The sequence below is a fragment of the Aulonocara stuartgranti genome, assembly GCF_965226115.1.
Source record: "Aulonocara stuartgranti genome assembly, chromosome: 19".
Lineage (NCBI taxonomy): Eukaryota > Metazoa > Chordata > Actinopteri > Cichliformes > Cichlidae > Aulonocara > Aulonocara stuartgranti.
In genome coordinates this window covers 9,497,690-9,519,319 of record NC_138955.1, presented here as the reverse complement: position 1 = coordinate 9,519,319, position 21,630 = coordinate 9,497,690, and the positions used below count along the sequence as shown (strand labels likewise).

Genomic DNA, 21,630 nt, shown 5'->3' with positions numbered 1-21,630 from the left:
TCTAAAAGCTATAAAAGCGTCTTTGATGATACACCGAAAGAAATACAGTTATGAGGAATATACAGTATAATGAGCCTTATGAATAAATTATTCAATTAGTATGTATTTGTTCCTTTATTCATGTGTATTTTAGTCATTTTCAGAGGGTTTTTTTTAAGTATAATCAAATTCAGATGCATACACATACATACAGTATTGTGCAAAAGTCTTGAGTTACTCCTCTTTACACTTCGTCTTCAAGGAACCACACCTTGTTGATTTTTTTTTTAAGCAATAGTTTTCCAGGCAAAAGACTTTTAAACTTTTTCCTTTGGACGTTGGCTGCTTTTCCTCTAAAAAACAACCTTGTAGGTTTACCCCTTCCCCAATAACAACCTCAGTCGTGATTCCCTGTCCTGTTTTGTTCCTGAAAGACAAGTCAGTGAAAACCAAATTCATTTTTAAACTCACTGACTTTTATGGCAACATATAGCAAAATCAGCAGAAATAAGAAACAGACTGCCTATACGAAAAGTGACCACACCGTACATTTACTGACTTAATCCAGGGGTTGTTACTATGTAATAAGATACTTTGGTTGATCTTGTGTTATGCAGTATGCTAAATTACAGTTCTTTGTCTCTTTTAATCAAAATTTTATAATCCTAAGTATGTAACACCATCCAAAGCATTTCCAGAAATATAAAATTAATTAAAATGTAGCTACAATAAGCAAAAGTGGGTAATTTGTTCTATTGTGTTGTAAGATTATGATAATTTGATTCAACATCCACAAGGCAACTCTCAGCAGACCTTTGAATGGTGATGCACATTCTTTATTCATACATTGCTCACTGCCCTACAACCCACACATTTGACATTGTTATTGTATGTTCTTACAGACAATTACAAAGTGACACTTTCCCATTGCTCACAACACCTTGCTCTGCCCTGTCTCCCACAGTGCTTTGCTCTCTTGCTTCATGAATATCATGAATGAACAACAACATACAGTACATTTTTTATACATGCAGGACACATACACATAGTTACAATTCACTTGCAGGTTCAAGTAGTCAATCGTTTAAAACCTCAAACTGGCGCCATTTTGCAGAAAAAAGGCAGTCATGAGTTGTTATAAATTAGCACTGGACATCATTGTAACATTATTGGGATGAGTGACGAGAAATCAATCATTTTTTTCTCAAGTATAATAAGAACTTATGACTAGTTTTTATAGCGTCTTTAAACAATTGAAAAAAAAACGTGGATTTAAAAAGCAAAATGGGTTGTTGTGTCTTTGTGATCATTTGCTTTGGTATTAATCAAACTCTGCATTCCACATGCACATTCATGTGACAGGAACAGAGAGCACTGATGATTTCTTACACATCCCTCCATGGATTCGTGGATATCTAGTCTGGGCTCAAGTAAAAGAAGGACCTGTCACTGTGACTACACCAGTTTTTATGATGTGCAGACGCAATAAAAAATCAACACTTACTATTGAGAGACTGCACTGACGGTACTTTGGACACATTTCCTTGTACTTTGCACTTCCCTTGCAATTTCTTTGGCCTTTTGTAACGTCTGTGCAATTGATTTAATTAGTTAAGAATTTTTTTTTTCAAGAACAATTTCCTTGAGGGTAGAGCTGCATTTAAATATTTACCTTCAAAAGTGATAAATTGCGCATTTCTGTGTAGCCAGATTGGATTTAATGTCTCAGTTATAATAATTATAATCTAGATATGCATTGAATATGTTCTTTATTTTCCCTTTGTTTTGTTTTGGCTTTTTTAAAACTATTTTCAAAATGAACAAGAAATAAAAATTTTAAATGAAAAGAATTTTGTCACTATATTAAACAAAGTGCCCTGTGTACTGTAGTCTACTTTATTAAAACTGTTCAGTATTAGGATGGAGTGGGGGGTTGGGTGCTTTCCACCTTTGGGATGTCTTCACTGTTTAAATACAATCTGATTGTTAAGTAATTCTTATTTACACTCTGGCAAGCCTCTCTACAACAGACCGTGTGATCATATCCACAATCCAAATACATATTAACAAGTCTGAGCCTCACACGCTTATGATCATAAGCATTTTAACTGATTACAATTGCAGGACTAATATTAATATCACAATTGCTGTAATGCTGTTAAATTTAATCTGGTACTCTAATCCCTTCTGGCAGATTTGCACACTCATTTTCAGTAATCTCAGAGTCAGTAATTGTCATTTTCAGTATTTCTGAGAGTCTGTTTGCTCAGCACAGTTGACACTGCCACCAATGTGGCGTAATACTTTTTTAAAGCAGTTAAAACACAAGCGCAGCAAACATCACATGTACTTACAGTGCTCAGAACAAAATGCTTTACCACTCAATATGAATATTTGTTGTTGGACTCTCATTGAGAAATGAATGATCAAATAAGTCTAATTAAAAGAAAAATAAACAAATGCACGGCTTTCATAATTAATAGTTTGCACACTTTCACCAGTTGCATGTAATATGGATAAATGTTGTTAGAAAGCTGTTAATGCTAAAAGCAGCAAAACGGGCCCAGGTACACAGCACAAACTACGATCACGTTTCAGTGCAAGCCTACACAAAGTGCCATTGACCCCGTGTACATTATTTTCAGTAATCTACAGCATCAGCTTTCATGTAAATCTACATTTATGCAGGCTGACATGCTTCTCTTGCAGCCAGTATGACCTCCTCTCCTGTTTTGCATAGGGTCATGGGTCAGTGAAGTCATGCATTACCCCCGGAGGGAAGAGATCTAAGGGCCCCTCGGTGCAACAACACCCTAAAGGAAGTGTTATACCAGGAAGAGTGAGGCAAAAGCCTCATATCGTTATCTACTCAGTCGTGAACGTGCAGAAAGAGTTGCACTTTTTTCCATAATATTTGTTTCTAACTTCCTATTCTGTCACTCCATCAGTCCTCAAGCTCTCTACCTTAATGTCACAGTTTAATTTAGCCCAGGTCCACCTTCCATCCTCCAGGCTGCAGATCCTAGTTTGTCTCAGAACTCTATTTTGCAGGCGGGGAAAGTTTCATCCTGCATGGCAACGGTGCTGTTAGATCCCAGGACAGTGATTCCTAGTTCACGCTGTTTGTCCAAGGTCTGCTGGTACCACTCCTGCATCGACACCGATTCGAAGGTAGGGATCACTGTTACCTGGAGAAATACAAAAGGCCGCCTTTAGCCATTCAGTAATAGCTGATGATTTTAGCATTTGGAGGGATCTACAGAGTGTGGTTTGGGATTCAGTAACAGCCCAATTTTCATGGAAATGATCTCTGTGATTGCATTTTACATTTTCTCATTTTGGGGGAAAAAACACTTACATAATAATCTACTGTATAATGTTTCTACCTGCATAGAGTCTGGCCATGATATCTTTCCATCCAGCAGAGCATCCAGGGTTTGCCTCATTAGTTCCTCCCGCTCCGGGCTGTCACCGCTGATGATGTAGCAAGAAGAGCGAACACACTTGAAGAAGTCCACACTCACTGTGGGAGAGGAGGCTCCAGAGGGGGTATAAGCCAGGTCCACATACACACTGACTTCCCCAGCAGAGGTAGCCTTAGAGCCTGTGGCCGAAAGGAGAGGAGAAATTACAGCCTAATAGCACTCATACCGAGACACAACACTTAAATGTTGAAGTTGCCCTTAAATTACGCAGGGCAAGAGAAAAAATCCCACTTCACAGCTCATACCTGGACTGGACGAGGATTTTGCTGGTGCTGATCGAGTGCTGGTGGAGGGGGTACGAGCTAAAGAGACGCTTCCTTTTGTGACTCCACTTTGGCTCCCTGTCCTGCTTTTCCCTGAGCCTGATTTTTGGGAGGTCTCAATGACCTGATCACAAAAAAGATCAAATGTAATACAAAGTTCAGTGGTAGATTTTGTTTAAATAGATTATGATTTAGACAATTTTATGGCCCAAATTTTTAAAGTAATAATTAGGTTACGCTTTACAAATAAAAATAACATGAGTCAAAAGGTCCACTTTGAGTATTTTGATGGGTTTTATGAAGTAACAGAAAACATTTTGTATCATATCAAAATGTCAGATATGTTGAAGCAGCCATTCATATAATAATCATTTTTACTCTTATAAAATAAAGACACAGGCTTTAACCTGTGGCCAAAACCAGTTGCGCTGATAGTATAATTAATCTTTCATATATTTTCATAAATCACATATTTTGCCTTCAATCTAGCAGACGAGATAAATTCAGTAATTACTCGGACCTCTTTGTGTGACAACACAACAAAATAATTCAACCTGTCTTCAGCTTAGAAATACCACAATCCACCTGAAGCCACAATAAAGCTCATACATGATCTTAACACAGGCATGTGTTTCTGCTCACGAGACAAACTCACCCCTGCAAGTTTTTTTCCTCGCATGCCCGTGGCTTTTGCTCTCTTGCCATGAACATCTGAGTCAAACTGGGGAACTGGCATGGAGGCGTCAGGATGTGGAGGCAGAGGTGGACTGTCCCTGAGAGGTGCTGGAAGAGGGTCTGGCGGCAGAGCCTGATGGGTTAGGATGTTTTGTGGAGAATTAGAAGGCTCGCTACATGACTCATCCTCATCCGAGTCCAGAGCTCCGTCAGCAGTGGTGGACGGGCAGTCCTCAGTGCAGACAGGGGCGTTTGAGTCACTGGGTGACGTGTCCTTGGTGTTGTTATTGTTGTTGCCGTGATGATGCGGAGTAAAGGCTCCTCTGGAGGCCTCGCTGGTGCCTGAGCCGGAGTCGGGCTGTTTAAAATGTTTAAACTCACAGGGAGAAACCAAACACAGGTCTACATCATGACCTGAAGCCTCGAAATTAAGTGTGCTGGGAGCCAAAGGTCGTGCTGCCTCTGAACTCTGACCTAAAGATTTGAGAGGCTTCTTCATTTGTAAGGACATTCCTGCATAGTGGCTGCCATTGGAGTGAGAGTGATAAACGCTGTCATCGCCCTCTCTCTGGCTCCCAGTGGTTGGTCCCTGCTCAAAGGACATGGACAATGATTCATCTACCTCTGTGGACTGAGGTGAGCTCACCTCTGCTGGCATGGAGTGTGTAGTGGTGGTGGCAACAGAGGGAGACGGGTCTGAAGAAACTTCCTTAAGTGTCCCCAAAGGAAGAAAACTTAAATGCTTCTCTCTGGGATGTGTGGGGTTCTCTGGAGTGCTTTTAGGATGGCATAGCTGCCCCTCACTTTGCCTGGATGACCCATTTGGCTGGTTAACATCAGCAGAATCTAGGCTACCCTGGGCTTGTAGCCGGCTAAGAGCAGACCTGTTGCACCAAACATCGTCTGGGGACAAACAGTAAGGAGTGTGGCCTGCGCTGTTGGGCCGTGAGTCGGGGGACGCTGGTTCTACGGTCTCCTCGTCGGGGCTGACAGGAGCCTGGTTCTCTGGAGAGGATCGCGAGGGTGGACTATATTTCAAAGCCCCATCAAGAAGCGTGTACTCAGTTGGAGTTAAGTCTAACTGGACTGTACGCTCATTCTTTGGTGCCTTGTTCAAAGGAGATGGAAATCCTACAACCTTTGCAGGTTTTGTAGCATTTCCAGGCTGGTCTACAAGGCTTTTCTGCAAGTCTGTATCAGCTCTCTCACCACTTCCAGGCATATGTTGCACTCCATTATCACCACTCCCTCCACTACCTGCTGCTTTTTCTACTGATCTGTCAGCTGTTTCATTACAAGTGTCTTCTTGGCTCAGGCCTCCTAGGCTCTTTTCATTTTCTGGATCACTGCTTTTCTGCTTATCTACCGTTTCCACCTGTGCCTCTTCTCGTTCGATTTCCTCCCTCAGCTTAAGAAAATCAGCTGTCATATCTTCAGGGGTAGACATTTTGGAGCCACAGGGATTTTCCTCGGGGTCCATTTTTTTATTTTCCTGCTCAGTAACAGTGCACTCTGGATCAAGGATTTCTGGCACAGCTCTAGTGTCAGATTTGGCTGAGTCATTATTTGGCAGTGCACTGTTGACATGCAGCTTCTTGCTATCATTTGCTTCCTTTCCTGGTAGCTTTTTTGCTTTCTTCTCTCCTATTTTAGAGTCATTCTTTGCTTCTTTTTTGAGCTTCATTTTATTTTCGTTCTTTAATTTGGAGGGAACACCATCCTTCTTGCTCTGACTGTTCTTTCTAGCTATGCTCCCTTCTTTGTTGTCAGTCTTCTCCTCTTTTTTCCCATCCTTTCCTCCTCCTTTTTTGGAAGTATTCTTCTCTGCTGCTTTATCCTTTATGCCTGTCTCTTTTATTTTGGTTTTATCAGTCTCCATCATGCCAGTTCCATTTAATGCTTTTCCTTTTTCCTTTGAAGACACATCCTTACCATCTCCACGCTCTTTCCTTTGTTTGTGTGTTCCCTCCTTTCCTTGTGACTTGACACTGTCCTGGCTCTCTGTCCTCTTGGTCTTTTTCTCTTCTCCTAGTTTCTCTAAGTCTCCCATTGTCACTGTGGGTTTCTGGAGAAAGGCCAGCCCCTTTAGCTTTTCCAGCCCCTGCAGCAGCTTTGCCTGTGGGGTAATGCCAGGGAAAAGCACCCTGACCACCTTCTCTTGAGGACACGCTGGATGCCACACAAGCAGAGCACACACAGAGGTGAGGGCGGTGAGAGGGAGAGTTTGGGATTTAGATGCTGATGATACTCCATCGGGCCAATTTTGCATGAATGTCTGGTATTCCTGGTTGTTTTTGCCTGGGTTTAGTATGTATAAATCCAGCTGTCCCACTCCCATCTTTTGGAAAAGGGTTAAGGGCTCAAAGGGGACTCCTTGCGGTCGAAACATTGGTTGGGGTCTGATGTCTAAATTCTTTAACAGCTGTAGGGTTAGAGCAGCCTGCTGGGTGCTCTTCAGTACATTGTCCACACCTGACAGGAGAATAATGATAACTTGTATAACCAATCAGTCATATCATTGTTTTTAGCAGTTAAAAATGTCATGAGATAACATGCACAAGTAGATGTTGTTGGTGCTTGAACATTACACTGATTGCTCAGTGCAAAACAAAACAGAAAGTAAATAAATGAACAAATGATATTAATATAAATGCATTTATCAGAAAAATGATTGATAGCTGATATTAACAGTTTGGTTATTTTTTCAATTTTTACTCTATTGTTGTTTTATTGCAGCACTCACAGGGCTGTTGTTCCACCTGCAACCTGCTGGGGGCATTAAAGAACACAACCCCAAGCTCTGGAGAGATGAGCTTCTTACACGAGTCCTCTGTGGAGCAGTATAAAGAAAGAAAGAGAGCCACAATGTGTTATTTCAGAAAATGAAACAAATAAAGAGAGCATAATTTACTCATTATCCCCTGTTATGCTACCTATGACGTCAGTTCTCAGCTCCTGCTCAGCCACCTTCCTCTCCAGGAAGGAGACGACACCAGGGAGGTTCTCTGTCCCGACATGCGTCAACAAAACAGCATCAACTCTGTCGAGGTGGCGGACCAGCTTCCAGAAGCAGGCCTGAGAGTCCGAGCCTCCGTCCACCAGCACCGTAAACCCGTTAACGGCAAAGAAGGCACAATCACCACGGCCAGCAGGGAATACGTAACAGCAGGGGCGGGACAGCTTGAGGAAACCCACAGTGGTAGGAGGCGGCAGCAGGTCAAAGGGGGAAGAAGGACAAATGGTGCAAGAGATGAGTGACGTGAATTTCCCCAGAGCTTCCATCGCAGGCAGCACCTCTGGGGGATTGATGCAGAGACTGAAAGGACCTTGCAGGGGCTGGTTTTCCACAAGAGTCTTTCTCCACTGGCCAATGTTGGGACAACTGAGGGTCAGATGGATCCTGCTGGGTGGAAGTGAGGAGGCAGAGCTCTCCTGGTCAAAAGACTGAAGAGAGACAAGTTCCCAGCATTATATATACAATTTTTAATTTTATCCTTGACAATTTACAGTAAAGTCGCTCAAAGCTATATCTTAGTCATGTCAGTGGATAGCGCCTCACATTTATTAAACAGGCAAATTTATGGGATGGTCATTTTAAATGCTGATCATATTATGTGATTATGATTTTTATAAAAAATGAGAAGATACTAAATACTGGTTGGGATCTTTATAAACTCTCAATATCAGGATCATCCTCAATAATACATTACAGCCCCGTTTTTAAAGTATCATTTGGATGTTAGGTCAAACTTCACTGTTGTGAGAACTTGATGTTTACCCTTCACTGCAAATTTTAAGAGTTTTGCACTATTTATTAAAAGATCATTTTTCAAGACCACAGTCCAGGAACTCTTAACAATTTTCTGACCCTGAAACTGAAAGAATGATCAGTAATATGAGAAGATAATCATTAGTCACTGCTCTGAATTAAGCCTGGATTTGTAGGTGGTAATAAAGGTTTACTTTAAAACTGTACTATTGTTACATGTATAATTTTAAAACCTCTGTGTGTGCTTGAAAACATGATGCTTGTTTTTAAGCGTGTACTCTTAACATATTCTGATATTGTCTATATGCAGTGTTCCGGTCATTTGGGCTTCAAGGTGTGGCAAGTTTGTGCATTCAGAATTATAATTGCAACTTTGTGGTTAGGTGTATACCTGTTCTGTTAAGATTTGTTTCAGTTGGTATGGTGAAAACAGTCCTCTGTTAAAAAGCACGTCTCCGCTTTCCTCCTCACTCAGGCCAGCCAAGATCAGCAGCTTATGAGCCGATTCTCTGGACAGGAACGCAAACACCTGACCAGGGAACAGAAATGGAAAAAAATCAGGCCTAATCGAAAGTCAACAGAAAAGCAGTGAAGATAAATGTAAAAATATAGATGGAGAAAAATCAAAGAATAGTAAACAGTACTGTGAAAATGCATGAAATACTCTTAGGCAGGCTTTCTTGTAATTTCTTTAAGAAATGTTCTGCAAGTATCTTGAAAGAAATTCAAATCACCTGGTTAGTGCAAAAAAAAAACCAAAAACCAGTATTTTATGAATATCAAGTTGTCTTAACTTTGGTATTATTTGTAGGTTTGACTAAAGAAATTGGAACAAATGTTGTGTTTTATAACAGACTGCTAGTAATGAAGTGCCTGAAGATACAATTTAAAATAGGCTCTTTTCTATATTGTCTGTTATGTATTTACACCAAACCGGTTCATGTCTTGAATTAGATGTTGTTTTATGCTTGAATGATTCACAAATCAGCATTAAATAGCTTAAAAAGATCTTCTGAAATGCTCAGGTACAAGGATGGACCAAAAATGAGTGAAAAGGCAATGTCAATGTCAAAAAGACAAACTGTATAAGAGCTTCAGAAATCCTGGAGAACTATTGCTCAAGACTACTTTTTTTTTTAAACTATAAGACAGTTTGGTTCCTTGGAAGCAAATTATAAAGAAATGAAGGGTCTCTCAAGACATTTGCACAGCTCTGTACATCAAATGTCACACATGTCACAAAGATGTCACACCCTTGTTTAGCTGTTTTGTGATTACATTCCAGGATTACTCCATAACAAAGTAAATGAGTAGCTACAGGCCTCATTTTTACCATGCAAAAAAATGTGTATATTGAGTATAGACCAATCAGCCACCACATTTAAAACGCTGATAGTGTTTATCACTGATCATCTAAATGCAGCGCAATGTTGTGAATTGAAATCTTGGATTTGAATTTGTTGCCACTTTGAATTCTTTGTACTTTTTTTAACTTTATGCACAATCTACTACATGGTTATTTTTATTTTTGGAGTCTTGCGTTTAGGTCACAATCGTGCAAAAACATAACAAAGGTAACATGTCTGTGCCCCGATATGACAGAGCTGTTATATTAGGTTAGGTTCCTCTGAAGGCACATGCATAACTGCACAATGGTCTTCATCAGTGTGCAGTTATGACTTCGGTCAGTTTGAAATTTAGAGCAAAACGTAAATGCACCGCAAAAAATATTCAACAGATTTTCAGAAATGCAGTATATTATCATAATAGCCAGGTATTTCTCAATATGATGGAGAGGCAAACTTTTGTGCATGGAAGAAAATGTAATTGATTGAGCCCCAACATCCCCTCTCTGGTCTGTGTTAGGCCAGAAATAGTCAATAACAGCCACGGCCAGACAGCCGGGGAAATGTTCCAAAACCAGTGAACTGCCACATGGCCCTTTAATCTACTGACTGGTGTGCAAACGTGTTGGACTGTCTGTGCTTCCACATGACAAATTGTGTGCTAATTGGATTCTGGCAGTGATGATTTGAGTTAATTGTGTTTTAGAGCATGCCGGTGCTTTTGATATGAACACGAGGTGACATACGAGGTTAGCGTTTTTCACAGAAAGCTCAACAAATCTGGATCCCACGTAAAAACAGGGGAATAGTGTTTAAAGTTTGGGGGAAGAGGGTGAGTGTTTTGGTATATTGCACCTTGCTTTGAGATGTTGCCTATTATACATATTATACTACATACAGTAGCCCAGTTATAGTGTGGAAGTATTTGAGATAATAATGTTGTAATTTTGCATAGTTATTCAAGGCATCTACAGCCTAATGAAAATAATGTACATGTATAAATTCCTGTTGCACCTGCTTAAACATAGTGATGGCAATAAAACAACAATTCATACATTTGGGAAATTATTATATTCAACTTATTTCTGAATAACTGAATCATTTTAACACAGCATCATTTTGTCAGCTGCCACCCGAGGATTTATCCCCTCACCTCTGAATGAACCTGGTCCTGAGATGGACTGATCACCACCTGAGTGTCCAACACTCTGGTACAGTGACGTAGACACTTATGCCCTGAAGAGGCAGAGAGAAAAATAAGAAGAGATATAAAGAGAAGGACAAACAGACAGCCACAGGGATGCAAACAAGAGGGAGATAAGCCGACAGGTCCGAGCATTGAGTGACAGACTGGAAGCAAATAGGAGAAGAGCTCAAAGAGGAGAAAGTGAACTGGGCTAATCGGACGGGTGATTGACTCACTGGGTGAAAAAGAGAAAGTAAGAAAAGTGGAACAGCTGAGTCAGAAGGATTGTCTGAGGAAGAGATGCCAAGTTTCCTCAATCTGAGAAGGACATCCAGTCTGAGAGGCTGGACTAGGTGAACAGCTAAGAATACAGAGGCGTACTTAGCCGACTGGAATTTCATGACCCAAATATGAACAAATGTTTCTCAGTCTTTTTACACAAAGGGAAACAGAAAGGGCTATTTTCCCTACATGACATTTTGCATAATTCAACCAAACATTTAAAATTCTGGGAGAATATGTCTTTTCCTTTCCTTGACAATAATTAGACATATATCTCTGTTTCTGTACACTAAAAAATGAAACTACAAACACCATCTGGCTAACTTAGCTTAGCATAAAGACTGGAAATGGGAAAATGACTAATATTTCTGTAACACATGTAAAAATTAGAAAATAGCATCACATATCACATAGCATGTGAAGGCTGGGAGCAGTGACTTCCTGGAGTCTCCACTGGTGGTTAATGTAAAACCTCAACATGCTGATTCACCACTCTGGTAAATGTGAGGGCTCAGGAGGCAGGATTGTTAGTATTATTAGTATTATAGCAAGATACATAGTTTTGACACTGAATGCAAGTGAGTGCTATTGATTGTTGTCTAACTTTTGGACAAGAAATTAAATAAATGCATGCCTCACACTATTCATTTCTGTAGTCGATCTTATTATGGAAGCTATACTACAGTGCAGGCAACCTCTCTGGATAGACAAATGTCTGCTCTTGACCATTTTCATCACTTCACTTTACACGGATCAGCTGTGACACAACTGTTTAATTCTTTTTGTCTGTCTTTTTTCCTGTGCTCAGCTGTCCTTAATTGCCAACCATACAGAGAGAACGAGAGGTGGCAAAACTTGGCTGCAGGTTTCTATTGTTTTCTGTGTCGTGGGCCCACCCATGCTCAACAATCGCCCTGTCTGGCTGCTTGTCCACTTTCCTTCCTTCCTTCCTTAGTGACCCCAGATTGGCTGAGCTGAAATATTGCCATGGCAATGGGAGTTTCCCCAGTAGGGCCAAAGAGTTTGGCAAGAAAGATGACTTAAATCTTACCTGCACTCTTGAAAGATGCCGTGTGATGGGAGAGGAATTCTTGGAGGTAGAGGTTCAGGTTACAGGATTTTAAGTCCACATCCCATGACCGAATACCTGACAGCAAGAAAGTTAGAGGCTATACTGTCACATGGTGCAATGTGATAAAAGCCTACACATGTCCAAGTATTCGCAAAATATTAAAACTGGCTGTTATAATCGTAGCTATCCCATAGTATATTTTATTTCAATATTTAATGCATTCAACCAAATCTGCTCTCTCTTTTTAACATAGTACAACGAGTATCAGCTAATTATACACATTAAATACAGAATGTACCATCTTATATTGTACATGTAAATGTATTTTCTGTTTTTAGCTGACAAGTGAGGAGAATTTGAGGTTTTTCTTTGAAACACGTGACAGTCAGCTGAATGTGGTTGGCTTTTAGACTGCTAAAGACACATGATGAAGACTGAAAAACTGGAGGACACTATAGCAGATGATTTTCCCAATCTCTAGGACAAACAGTTGTTAAATTATTATTTTTATGATTAACCAATGAAGAAATAATCTTTAGCTACAGATGTACATTCAAAAAACTGGGCTGTTTGTTCAGTTCATGAAAAGTTGATGACATTTTTGAAGTACATAGCTTTCACCAGAGTGTAATGAAATGTTAATTGGCCCAGTTAGCTACAGTGCAGGAATATGAGTCAATCTGTTTTTCTATCTGTGTCTGTCCTCGTGGTTTCTCTTCAATTTCCCTATCTATCCTGTTTTACATGAACTGTCTGCTACACATGCTGGCTTCCATAAAATGTCTACAGCTGCAAAACAGCAAAGCAATAAAACATAGACTGTAATGGATCGTTATGAGTACGCACTGTCAGGGCTGCAGCATCCACAATTACAGCTGTGCATAAATGCACAAAGGTTAATGGGACATCGCTTACAAGTGGCTGTGTGTGGACTGAAAATCCCCGGCACAACATTTCCCTCAAAGCTTGTCCTTACATAACTAAAAACTAAAACTGAGGCGAAAGGCAAAGCACCCACTCCAGACAGCTTTTAATTATAATGTGTCCGGAGGGATGAGGGGGTGATGCTGATGGTGGAGTGTCGCCAGATGACGCATCCTCGGTCAGTACGGTGGGGAAAAATTGCATAAAAAAAACTGCAGTGTGCTCAGTATATCACCGCAAGTGATGATTTGGGCAAGAAGAACTTGCAGGAAGCTGTTTTTTTTGTAATACAATTGTATAGGAAAAAGCAAAATGGCATACAGCAGCTATTGGACGCGGGCTGAAATAAACCTACCTCGCTCTATCTCCCTGCTGATGTGTTCCGTCTGCCTGAGGCGAGCGGTCCGTCCGATTATGATGAGCAGGGAGTATTTATGGAGGCAAAAGTCGAGGTTTGCGGTAGCGGCGCGCTTCGGCTCCTCCTGGACCTCCCTCTCCAGCACCCGGCTGGACGCCATGTTGGAAAATTGCGCTTCTATGTGATGTCATTGAAAAAGCCTGACAGCGCCTTTTATTACAGGGATGACAGCTGCTGTGCTGGAATTCAGCCGCGCATCAGTGAATGGGCAGGAAGAGGCTGAATTATTGATCACACGTGGCAAAGGGATCAATATCTATTTTTATTAATCGCCGATCCCATTGTAAATTACTTCCATGTATATTTTATAATATCCCATGCAATATTATTACCGCAAAGGTGCAGCAGTAACACTCTACAGACCCTTGAATTCAAGTTCATTTATTGGTATTTTCATCTTACAAATCTATTTATAAACTAACTGTGCGGTATTTCCAACAATCAGGGGAAAAGAAATAAATATAGTAAAATATTATGACCAAAAAAAGTCTTCCACAAGATGCCGCAATGATTAACACAGTGATGTGACACAATAATTAACACGGACGAGAGAAATAAAAATTAAAACGACAGACTCACAAAAACTCTTATTCATAACAGTCAATGTTTATAAAGGCAAAAAAAAAGTCACATTCTACAGCATTTTATTTTCTATCACAAATGTATTGAACAGTAGAAGCAGACCTTCCTGTCATTTCTCACATTCATCTTTTTTTATCAGCCCTGAACTCTTTCGTTATTTCTTGTACTTCTGTTATCTTTTTTTTTCCTCATCACAAACATTTCAGAACATAGAAGTTACAAGTAGTCCCCCGTGGACAGCTACACAGCGTGCCAATACGCGCGCCTTTACGCACGGCGCACGGCTCCCCTGCGTCACACTGAAAGGGTAACATAAAATTAGTACACTGTAGACAAAACATTGTAAATTTTTTGCGATTTATAGAAATTAAAAATCTTGATTAGATAAAAACAAACGTCTAAAAATCCTCATTTTTTTCTGACTGTTGTAAATTCAGAGAATCTTAAATAAGAAAATGAAATCTAACAGGTTTCGTGCTGTTTTATTTCTCATTTGTCTGCTTACCGAAGGTAACCATCCATGCTTTTTCTCCAAGGGCATCTCTTTGCTCCTCAGCTTCTCCAGAACTTCTTGCAATGCGTCAATCTGCACAGGGGGGGGATAAAAAGTCATATTATCAAAAAACGTTTACTATGGACTTTGTTTTTAAGAAAATTGTTGTTCAAATAATTTAAATACCCTAAATACAGAAAAAAAATCAACATCCTTCTTTATACAAATTAAATCGACTTAACCCACATCCCCAACAAAAGCTCTCACCAAGTCTTTCTCTTGTTGAGTTTTCAGGGTGAAATCCAGTGAGCGCGTCTCCAGTGAGGAGTCCTCTGCGCGAACGAGGTACAGGTAGGCGTAGCAGCAGGTGACCGCGAGGAGGAGAGTCCGCGCACTGACCATTGTGTTCAGACACATAAAGGAGGAGTCCTTCTCTTCAGCGGGTGGAGCTCTTTTCCAGTAGACAAACGCTTCTTTGGAGTGTTGAGGATGGATGTCTTTTGTCCACAGAAACGGTCTTTATAGGCTCTTTGCAAGTGCTGCTGACATCAGCCAGTCTTTGAAATATTCATGGAAACTTTGACATGGATGACACTGCTCGGCACCTTTGCATCTTTAACAGGAAGCGATAAGAGAAGATGAAAGCCAAACGTCGATGTGAGACCAAAGAGTAATTAAACTCCTTTATCTAAAACTTTTTATCCCAGTCTTCCAATCAATTTCAGTTAACTGATCCCATTGAATTCCCAACAAATCACATTTTTTTCCACCTGTTTCTGTGGCCTTTTTGGTTAATCACATATCTGACTCACTGATGCGTCACATTGATGTGTCAGAATCAGAGTGAGAAATCAAGTAAAACAGCTAATCTGCATTTTGATTGCACAGTTATCGAAATAATAAAACAACAAAAAAGACAACAACAGAATTGTTTCCAATTTTTGAAAGTGGTGTTTTGCAAAGCCCTGATAATTTCACTGAAAAATACAATTTACTGCGTAAAATGCACAACAAGGAATCCACTGGGGAGATTTTATGACTTGCATTTGACACTATAAATTACAGATTACCAATGAAAAGGTTAGGAATTTACAATATTAGCCTAATGGGATAGCACACTCGTGGCCACAGTTATCTTGATGATAAGGGTCAGTATGTGCAAACAAAATATCTGTTTTGGTGTAATTTAACTTTTTTCTTTCAAGTTTGCTATTGGTGAAGTCTAATAAATGTGCTCTCATTCAGAAAGTAGACCCTAAAAGGGTAGTTCTAAAAATTTAATGCTTCCATCTATACATGGTGTTGTCTCATTTTAATTCAATTCTTTGTCTTTAAAAAATAGTAATAATAGCAGAAACAAAAGTCCTTAATCTTAAAGTCAAACTTTATTCATATCTTATTCTTATTTAACGATCTGCCCTTCTGATGTCACTGCTGTTCTGCAAAGTTTAAATCAGACAGGCTGACCAACACAGAGACCAATATGTAATCAAGATACAATTTCCTTTTGTAGGAATAACCTTAACCCTCCCCTTACCCTCCCAAGAGTAATGGGAATGAATATGTGAGGCTGTCAGGCTTCTGTTTACACACCAAACCATATTACTGACCCCCATATCACTGACAAATCGTTTTACGCCATTTACCATGCTGGTCATGATCCCTTTCACTATGTTGGAAAAAAAAAAGACAAAGCAGACAGCACCTGAGGGCCCTGTTCAATATATAAAGCTTATATGAGTCATTCAGGTAGAATGGCAGCAAAGGATAAAGGGATTTGGGGGGTTTGAAGGAGAGAACTGTAAAAATCCAAGTAATTCAAGTCGTTATACATGTATTTCCCTTGACAATGATTTTTTTTATAATAAATGTATTCAATATCCATTGTTAAAATATTTTGTTGTTGCTGTTGTTTCTCACTTTTACCGCGCGGGGGCGAGCGCAATTTGGAGGAGGGAAGCAATTGAACAAGCAACCGGAAGCTTATCTTGCAGTTTACAAGAGGTGTTGCGACTTTCCAGCGTTTTTTTTCTGTACGTTTGGGTAACAGCAACAGTAAAAAATGTCCGAAAGAAAAGTATTGAATGTAAGTATATGAACTCTAAAACTGGTACTTCACTGCTGTTATTAAAATACTATAGGACCAGAGCAGGTTGGCGTTAGCATTGAAGCTAAGTGTGGCGTTTTTTATAGTTTCTGTTTAATTTAACTAAAAGCTGGTAGGTAGCGTTGCTTTTTCAACTACTGTTACTACGATAGTGTGTATCAAGACTATATTGTAATAAAATTAGACATTATTAGTCTAATGGCTACAAGTTTGTAAGCTAACCTATGTGTTTTGCTATCCACAGAAATACTACCCTCCGGATTTCGATCCGTCCAAAATCCCGAAGCTAAAGCTCCCCAAAGATCGTCAGTATGTGGTCAGATTGATGGCTCCATTTAATATGAGGTATGCTTGTCTTACCCACGTATATCTAAGAAGTTGTTTCCTGGTTACACTTCTGAAGTTTAACTTTCTTACAATGAAATGCAGCTAATGTTGTAAAGGATGCTGTTATGAATACACAACCAAACAACATGCGAGAAGGCGAACAAAAACGCCCCCTGGAGCGTTATGAATGGACTGGTACCAACAGTTGTGGTCAGACATATACACTCATCATAGGCATGACTGTCATGGTAATTCTGGGCTTTTAATGAACATGCAAAACAATCTTTAGATCACATTCACCCACTCAGACACAGCCACTGTAGTAACCTGGGACCTCATGACTGTTTGCATACTTCGGTTCACATCAGTTTCAGAGATTTAACAAATAGGATTTTAAACAGTGGGATGTGTTTAAAAAAGTAACATCTACTCTTTTTAATAACTCTGGTAAATGACCTTCATCCAGCACATAATAATAATCTTTTAACATTTTTTCCAGTTTCAGAAAAAATGAGCGTATATCATGCTCTTGGAATGACTATATGACACAAACATTGTATTTTTCAAGTTGTTGGAGAAGGTAGAGCTGTTTTAGAGCTTTCTTTCCAAATAGAGACTTCCAGGTCCAGTTTATTCATGGCCTTAACATATATATTTCTGCTTTTTAGTGACTTAAGCGTACAGTGTTAAGGTTATTTCTAACTGTCAAAGCAGGAATCTTGGTTGGTTTGGTTTATATGAATGTAAGTCTATTCATTAGATATATGGCTTATTTGCAGTAAAACAGGGTTGCTGCTCACTTATAGGACCTTTTTTTGGCTTCTCTAAATTACTCCTGTCACTACAGTGTCATCATTTCTTCTACTTTGCAGGTGTAAAACATGCGGTGAGTACATTTACAAGGGGAAGAAGTTCAATGCTCGCAAAGAGACCGTTCAGAATGAGACCTACATGGGACTGCCTATCTTTCGTTTCTACATCAAATGTACCCGCTGTCTTGCTGAAATTACATTTAAGGTAAGTGTGAATGATCTGATCATCGAAGTTGCAAGAGATATCTCAGAGATATCACTTATATTGGGCATAAAATACCCGTTGACAATGCTATATCTTATGATGACGTCATAGACTGACCCAGAGAACACAGACTACGCCATGGAGCATGGCGCAACGCGGAACTTCCAGGCAGAGAAACTCATTGAGGAGGAGGAGAAGAGAATCCAGCAGGAGAGGGAAGAAGAGGAACTGAACAACCCCATGAAGGTTAGTGTTTTAAAAGTCATCCTCTGTTCTTACTTAAATTGGCACATGAAACACAGAATGAATGGTTTCCCAATCCTCGACCAGGTGCTGGAGAACCGCACAAAGGATTCAAAGTTAGAGATGGAGGTTTTGGAGAACCTGCAGGAGTTGAAGGAGCTGAATCAGAGACAGGCTCTGGTGGACTTTGAGGGAATGATCGACCAGTACAGAGAGATGGAGAAGAGGGAGCGGGAACGGGAGAAAGAGGAGGATGAGCGTGAAATGAAGTGAGTTGTGCATGCTCAGAAAAATTGTCTGATTTTTTTTTTTTAAATTTTTTTTTGAACAATCTCAAGCATGTTTCATATTTAATTGAAAATGTTTTTTGCTATAATATCTAATACATAGCTAGATGTATATGTGGAAATTTAAAATTACACTGTGCTTTGTTCAACAGGGAGATGTTGGATCGTGCTCTCGTGAAAAGACTCAGAGAGTCTGACTCTGATTCAGAAACAGAAGAAGAGAGCAGCAGCAAACAGTCAAACAAGTCCAGCTCAGACAAACCAACAGACATCCTCACTGCTGACAAACCAACAGAGGCAGAGGTCTGTATAGCCACCCACATGTGACATATCTAAATATCTGTCAAGATTATTTAGTCATAATCCTCAAGGTTTCAGTGACTGCCTCTTCATTTTCCTGTTTTACCTCCAATGTTTCAAAGTTTGAATAAAGAACTATGATTTTCATTTTATAATTTAGAGTCTGGAGATCAATATATTGAGCTGGGTTTTCATAAACCCAGTCACCTAACACAGACCTCTCATGACACATGTGAACGTGATCCAGAAATATGGCCATCTTCTGTGGCCCAAACCTAGCTTAAAATTGACTGAGGCAAAGTGAAAAGCAATAATGCTGAAAAGGTTTTCGAGTGAGCAACATATTCTTCCATCCAGACCATGTCTTTCTGGGAGAGCTTTGCATATTTCAGCAAGACAATGCTGCATCTATTACAACAGCATGGCATTGTAGTAGAAAAGTCCAGGTGCTGAGCTGGGCTGCCTGCATTCATCAGTGGAAAACATCTGCACAGTCATGAAATGAAAAATATGCCAAAGACTGCTGAGCAGCTAGAATCTCTTATCAGACGAGAATGAGAGAAAATTCCTCTCCTAAAAGTCCATCAGCTGGTTGCTAACAAACTATTGTTAAAGACGAGGTGATACTACACAGTGGTTTTCAGTTTAAATGTTAAATATGATGTTCTGTTTTCATTTACATACTTTCTCAGCTTCTTTGGAAGAGGGTTTATATGTAAGGTTGTGGCAGTTAAGGCCAGTGACTTTCACAATGCTCATTGTCTTTAAATACAGAATTCCACAATCACAATGTACTTAATGAGAATTTTCTATGTGTTGCTGACCGAAAAGCTTTGGGCTGTGTTTTCCTCATCCTTTCTACAGGGAGCTTCAGCTGGAGGAGCAAAGAAGGCCAAGGTGGAGAGCTGGGAGAGGAGTGTCGGGACGCTGGGTGGTAAAGGAGCATTAGGTTCACTGATTGTCCGAAAGAAACCAGTAATGACTGTGAGCAAACCCAGTTCAGTAACGGAAACTGCTGCTCCTATCTCACAGACAGGTAACACATCGTTATCCTGCACACTTTGGCCTCTTTTATTTGAAGTCTCTGGCATTTTGTACTTGACTTTTGTTTTTCTCTCACCAAACTATGTCCTTCGTGTTGGTACTTGTTCACATCTTTAATCAAAAGTTAGCTTTTTCTTCATTGTAAGATAGTCTTTGTTTGTCTTGTTTTTCAGATTCAAAGCCAGCGACGACAGATGCTTCTAAACCCGTCACCACACAAAATGGGTCATCATCCCTCAGCCTGTTGGGGGCGTATTCAGACAGTGACAGCAATGACAGCGAATGAGAACAAGATGACTCAAGTGACTGACATACAATACAGTGCTTAAGCCCTATTTGTAATGCTGTACAGATATTGAAATCTCATATAAATCAGCTTAAGGATTCCCCCCCCCCCGTTCTTTAAATCCAGTCAGATCCACAGAAAAATGGGTCTGTTTGTCCTGTGACTATACCACCTGTATATTTTAATGTTTATTAAAATGTCTGTACTGTTTGTATGTAGCATTTTTTTTAACTCCGTGTCTTAAAAGCATATTATAATGCTGGTGTTTCCAAGCCAGCAGAGAAACATATGTGCAACATATTGGGTTATTTCTCAGCTTGTCCTTGGTCTTGAGGTCCATGCCCTAAACGCACCACCAAAGAGCCATCCAGGTCCAGGAGGGGGCATCCTAATCTAGTCTCCAAACCAATTCAACGGACGTCTTTCATTGTGGAACAGTAGAAGTTCTGCTCTTGTAAATGAACAAGCTCCCCACCTTGCCTCAAAGGGAGAGCCCAGACACCCTTCAAAGGAAGCTCATTTCAACATTTGACCACAAAGCCAAGATAAGTCAGTAAATCAGTAATCCAAATTCATTTGTGTAGTTTCCCCCCCCCTCCGCAGACAGGATTAACTGGATTTAACTTTCATTTCATATACATAAGCTGGCTCCACCTCAGGCAGCCAGCATTATTAAAAATCAAAATGCATAATGTAGTCTAACTCAGAGCCCAGAATAAATTAAGTAGTTGTGGAATTGTTCCAGGGTGGAATTATTGTACAGCATCTTTAATGATTTTTGTTAAACAAAGTTGCACCTTAGCCATACTTTTCTGCTAGCCATCAACAAGCTTCTGGCAAGATATTTGATCACTGTTTTTGGTAGAATTAGTGCAGTGAATTTTGTTGATTTCCTCACACCAACCCCGCTTTTAAGCATAGTTCACAAATTTCCAGCGGGACTGAGGTTTACTTTGGGAAGGCCGTTCCAGAAGCTTAATTTTAGCCTGCTTTTTCCGTTCCCATAGGACTGTTGTCCTATGGGAAAGCTAGACCCAACTGTGTCTAGCTTTTGAGTTGAGGTGAAGTAGAAGAATGTGGAGGTAGGCCTAGTTCTTTGCACTTTGTGAAATGAACTAGTTCAACTGACAGCAAAACAGCTCCAGAGAATGAACCACCATCATTTACATTTGGTACCCTACAGTGTTTTTATATTTGAAAGTCTCACCTCTGCTCCTCCAAACATACCTCTTGTAATTGTGGCCAAATCGGTCAGACTTTCTCTTGCCTGACAATCCATTTTTTTCTCCAGAAGGCATTTGACTTGTTCATGTGGTCAGCGTCACATTTCAGTCAAGCTTGAAGGTGTTGATTTTGGAGTAGCTGCGTCTTTCAGCACCCTCTCCGTCTACAGATATGTAAAACTGTCTTCGCTGTGGACCGTGACACTGTGTTTCAACAGTTTCCAGTTCATGGCAGGCATGAGCCCAGGTGCTTCTTGGGTTGTTTCTAACATCTTAACCAATTTTTTTCTCATCTGAGGATGACAATTTTGGTCTTCCTCCA

General features: G+C 40.1%; 3 protein-coding genes across 3 annotated transcripts; 1 reads left to right on the top strand and 2 right to left on the bottom strand.

Annotated features, from left to right (window-relative positions):
- Window positions 1-793: 793 nt before the first annotated feature.
- On the bottom strand, window positions 794-13,533 carry LOC309696029 (microtubule-associated protein 1S-like). Its single transcript, XM_082517074.1, has 10 exons — window positions 13,337-13,533; window positions 12,037-12,132; window positions 10,671-10,753; window positions 8,563-8,700; window positions 7,336-7,846; window positions 7,146-7,232; window positions 4,383-6,874; window positions 3,710-3,851; window positions 3,366-3,583; window positions 794-3,167 (listed from the first exon to the last, which is right to left on the bottom strand). The coding sequence occupies exons 1-10, from the start codon at window positions 13,497-13,499 to the stop codon at window positions 3,012-3,014; spliced, it is 4,086 nt and encodes a 1,361-aa protein (XP_082373200.1). The 5' UTR covers window positions 13,500-13,533; the 3' UTR covers window positions 794-3,011.
- Window positions 13,534-13,983: 450 nt separating this feature from the next.
- On the bottom strand, window positions 13,984-15,101 carry LOC309695928 (cocaine- and amphetamine-regulated transcript protein-like). Its single transcript, XM_082516945.1, has 3 exons — window positions 14,742-15,101; window positions 14,487-14,567; window positions 13,984-14,280 (listed from the first exon to the last, which is right to left on the bottom strand). Exons 1-3 carry the CDS (start codon window positions 14,889-14,891, stop codon window positions 14,173-14,175), a joined length of 339 nt encoding a protein of 112 aa, XP_082373071.1. The 5' UTR covers window positions 14,892-15,101; the 3' UTR covers window positions 13,984-14,172.
- A 1,319-nt stretch (window positions 15,102-16,420) lies between these two features.
- On the top strand, window positions 16,421-20,295 carry yju2 (YJU2 splicing factor homolog). The gene is made up of 8 exons (XM_082516944.1): window positions 16,421-16,560; window positions 16,826-16,926; window positions 17,781-17,925; window positions 18,037-18,171; window positions 18,256-18,437; window positions 18,608-18,758; window positions 19,620-19,791; window positions 19,973-20,295. Exons 1-8 carry the CDS (start codon window positions 16,537-16,539, stop codon window positions 20,083-20,085), a joined length of 1,023 nt encoding a protein of 340 aa, XP_082373070.1. The 5' UTR covers window positions 16,421-16,536; the 3' UTR covers window positions 20,086-20,295.
- Window positions 20,296-21,630: the final 1,335 nt, after the last annotated feature.

Bases quoted from the DNA above. Each gene is read 5' to 3' on its own strand.
- LOC309696029 (XM_082517074.1), bottom strand. From the start codon at position 13,499: ATGGCGTCCAGCCGGGTGCTGGAGAGGGAGGTCCAGGAGGAGCCGAAG. The intron at 7,233-7,335 runs GTAGCATAACAG...ACTGCTCCACAG, and splicing joins GCTGAGAACTGACGTCATAG to AGGACTCGTGTAAGAAGCTC. The intron at 3,584-3,709 runs GTATGAGCTGTG...TTTCGGCCACAG, and splicing joins AAAATCCTCGTCCAGTCCAG to GCTCTAAGGCTACCTCTGCT.
- yju2 (XM_082516944.1), top strand. From the start codon at position 16,537: ATGTCCGAAAGAAAAGTATTGAAT. The intron at 18,172-18,255 runs GTTAGTGTTTTA...ATCCTCGACCAG, and splicing joins AACTGAACAACCCCATGAAG to GTGCTGGAGAACCGCACAAA. The intron at 18,438-18,607 runs GTGAGTTGTGCA...TTTGTTCAACAG, and splicing joins GAGGATGAGCGTGAAATGAA to GGAGATGTTGGATCGTGCTC.
- LOC309695928 (XM_082516945.1), bottom strand. From the start codon at position 14,891: ATGTGTCTGAACACAATGGTCAGTGCGCGGACTCTCCTCCTCGCGGTC. The intron at 14,568-14,741 runs GTGAGAGCTTTT...CCCCCTGTGCAG, and splicing joins CTCAACAAGAGAAAGACTTG to ATTGACGCATTGCAAGAAGT. The intron at 14,281-14,486 runs GTAAGCAGACAA...TTACCCTTTCAG, and splicing joins AGCATGGATGGTTACCTTCG to TGTGACGCAGGGGAGCCGTG.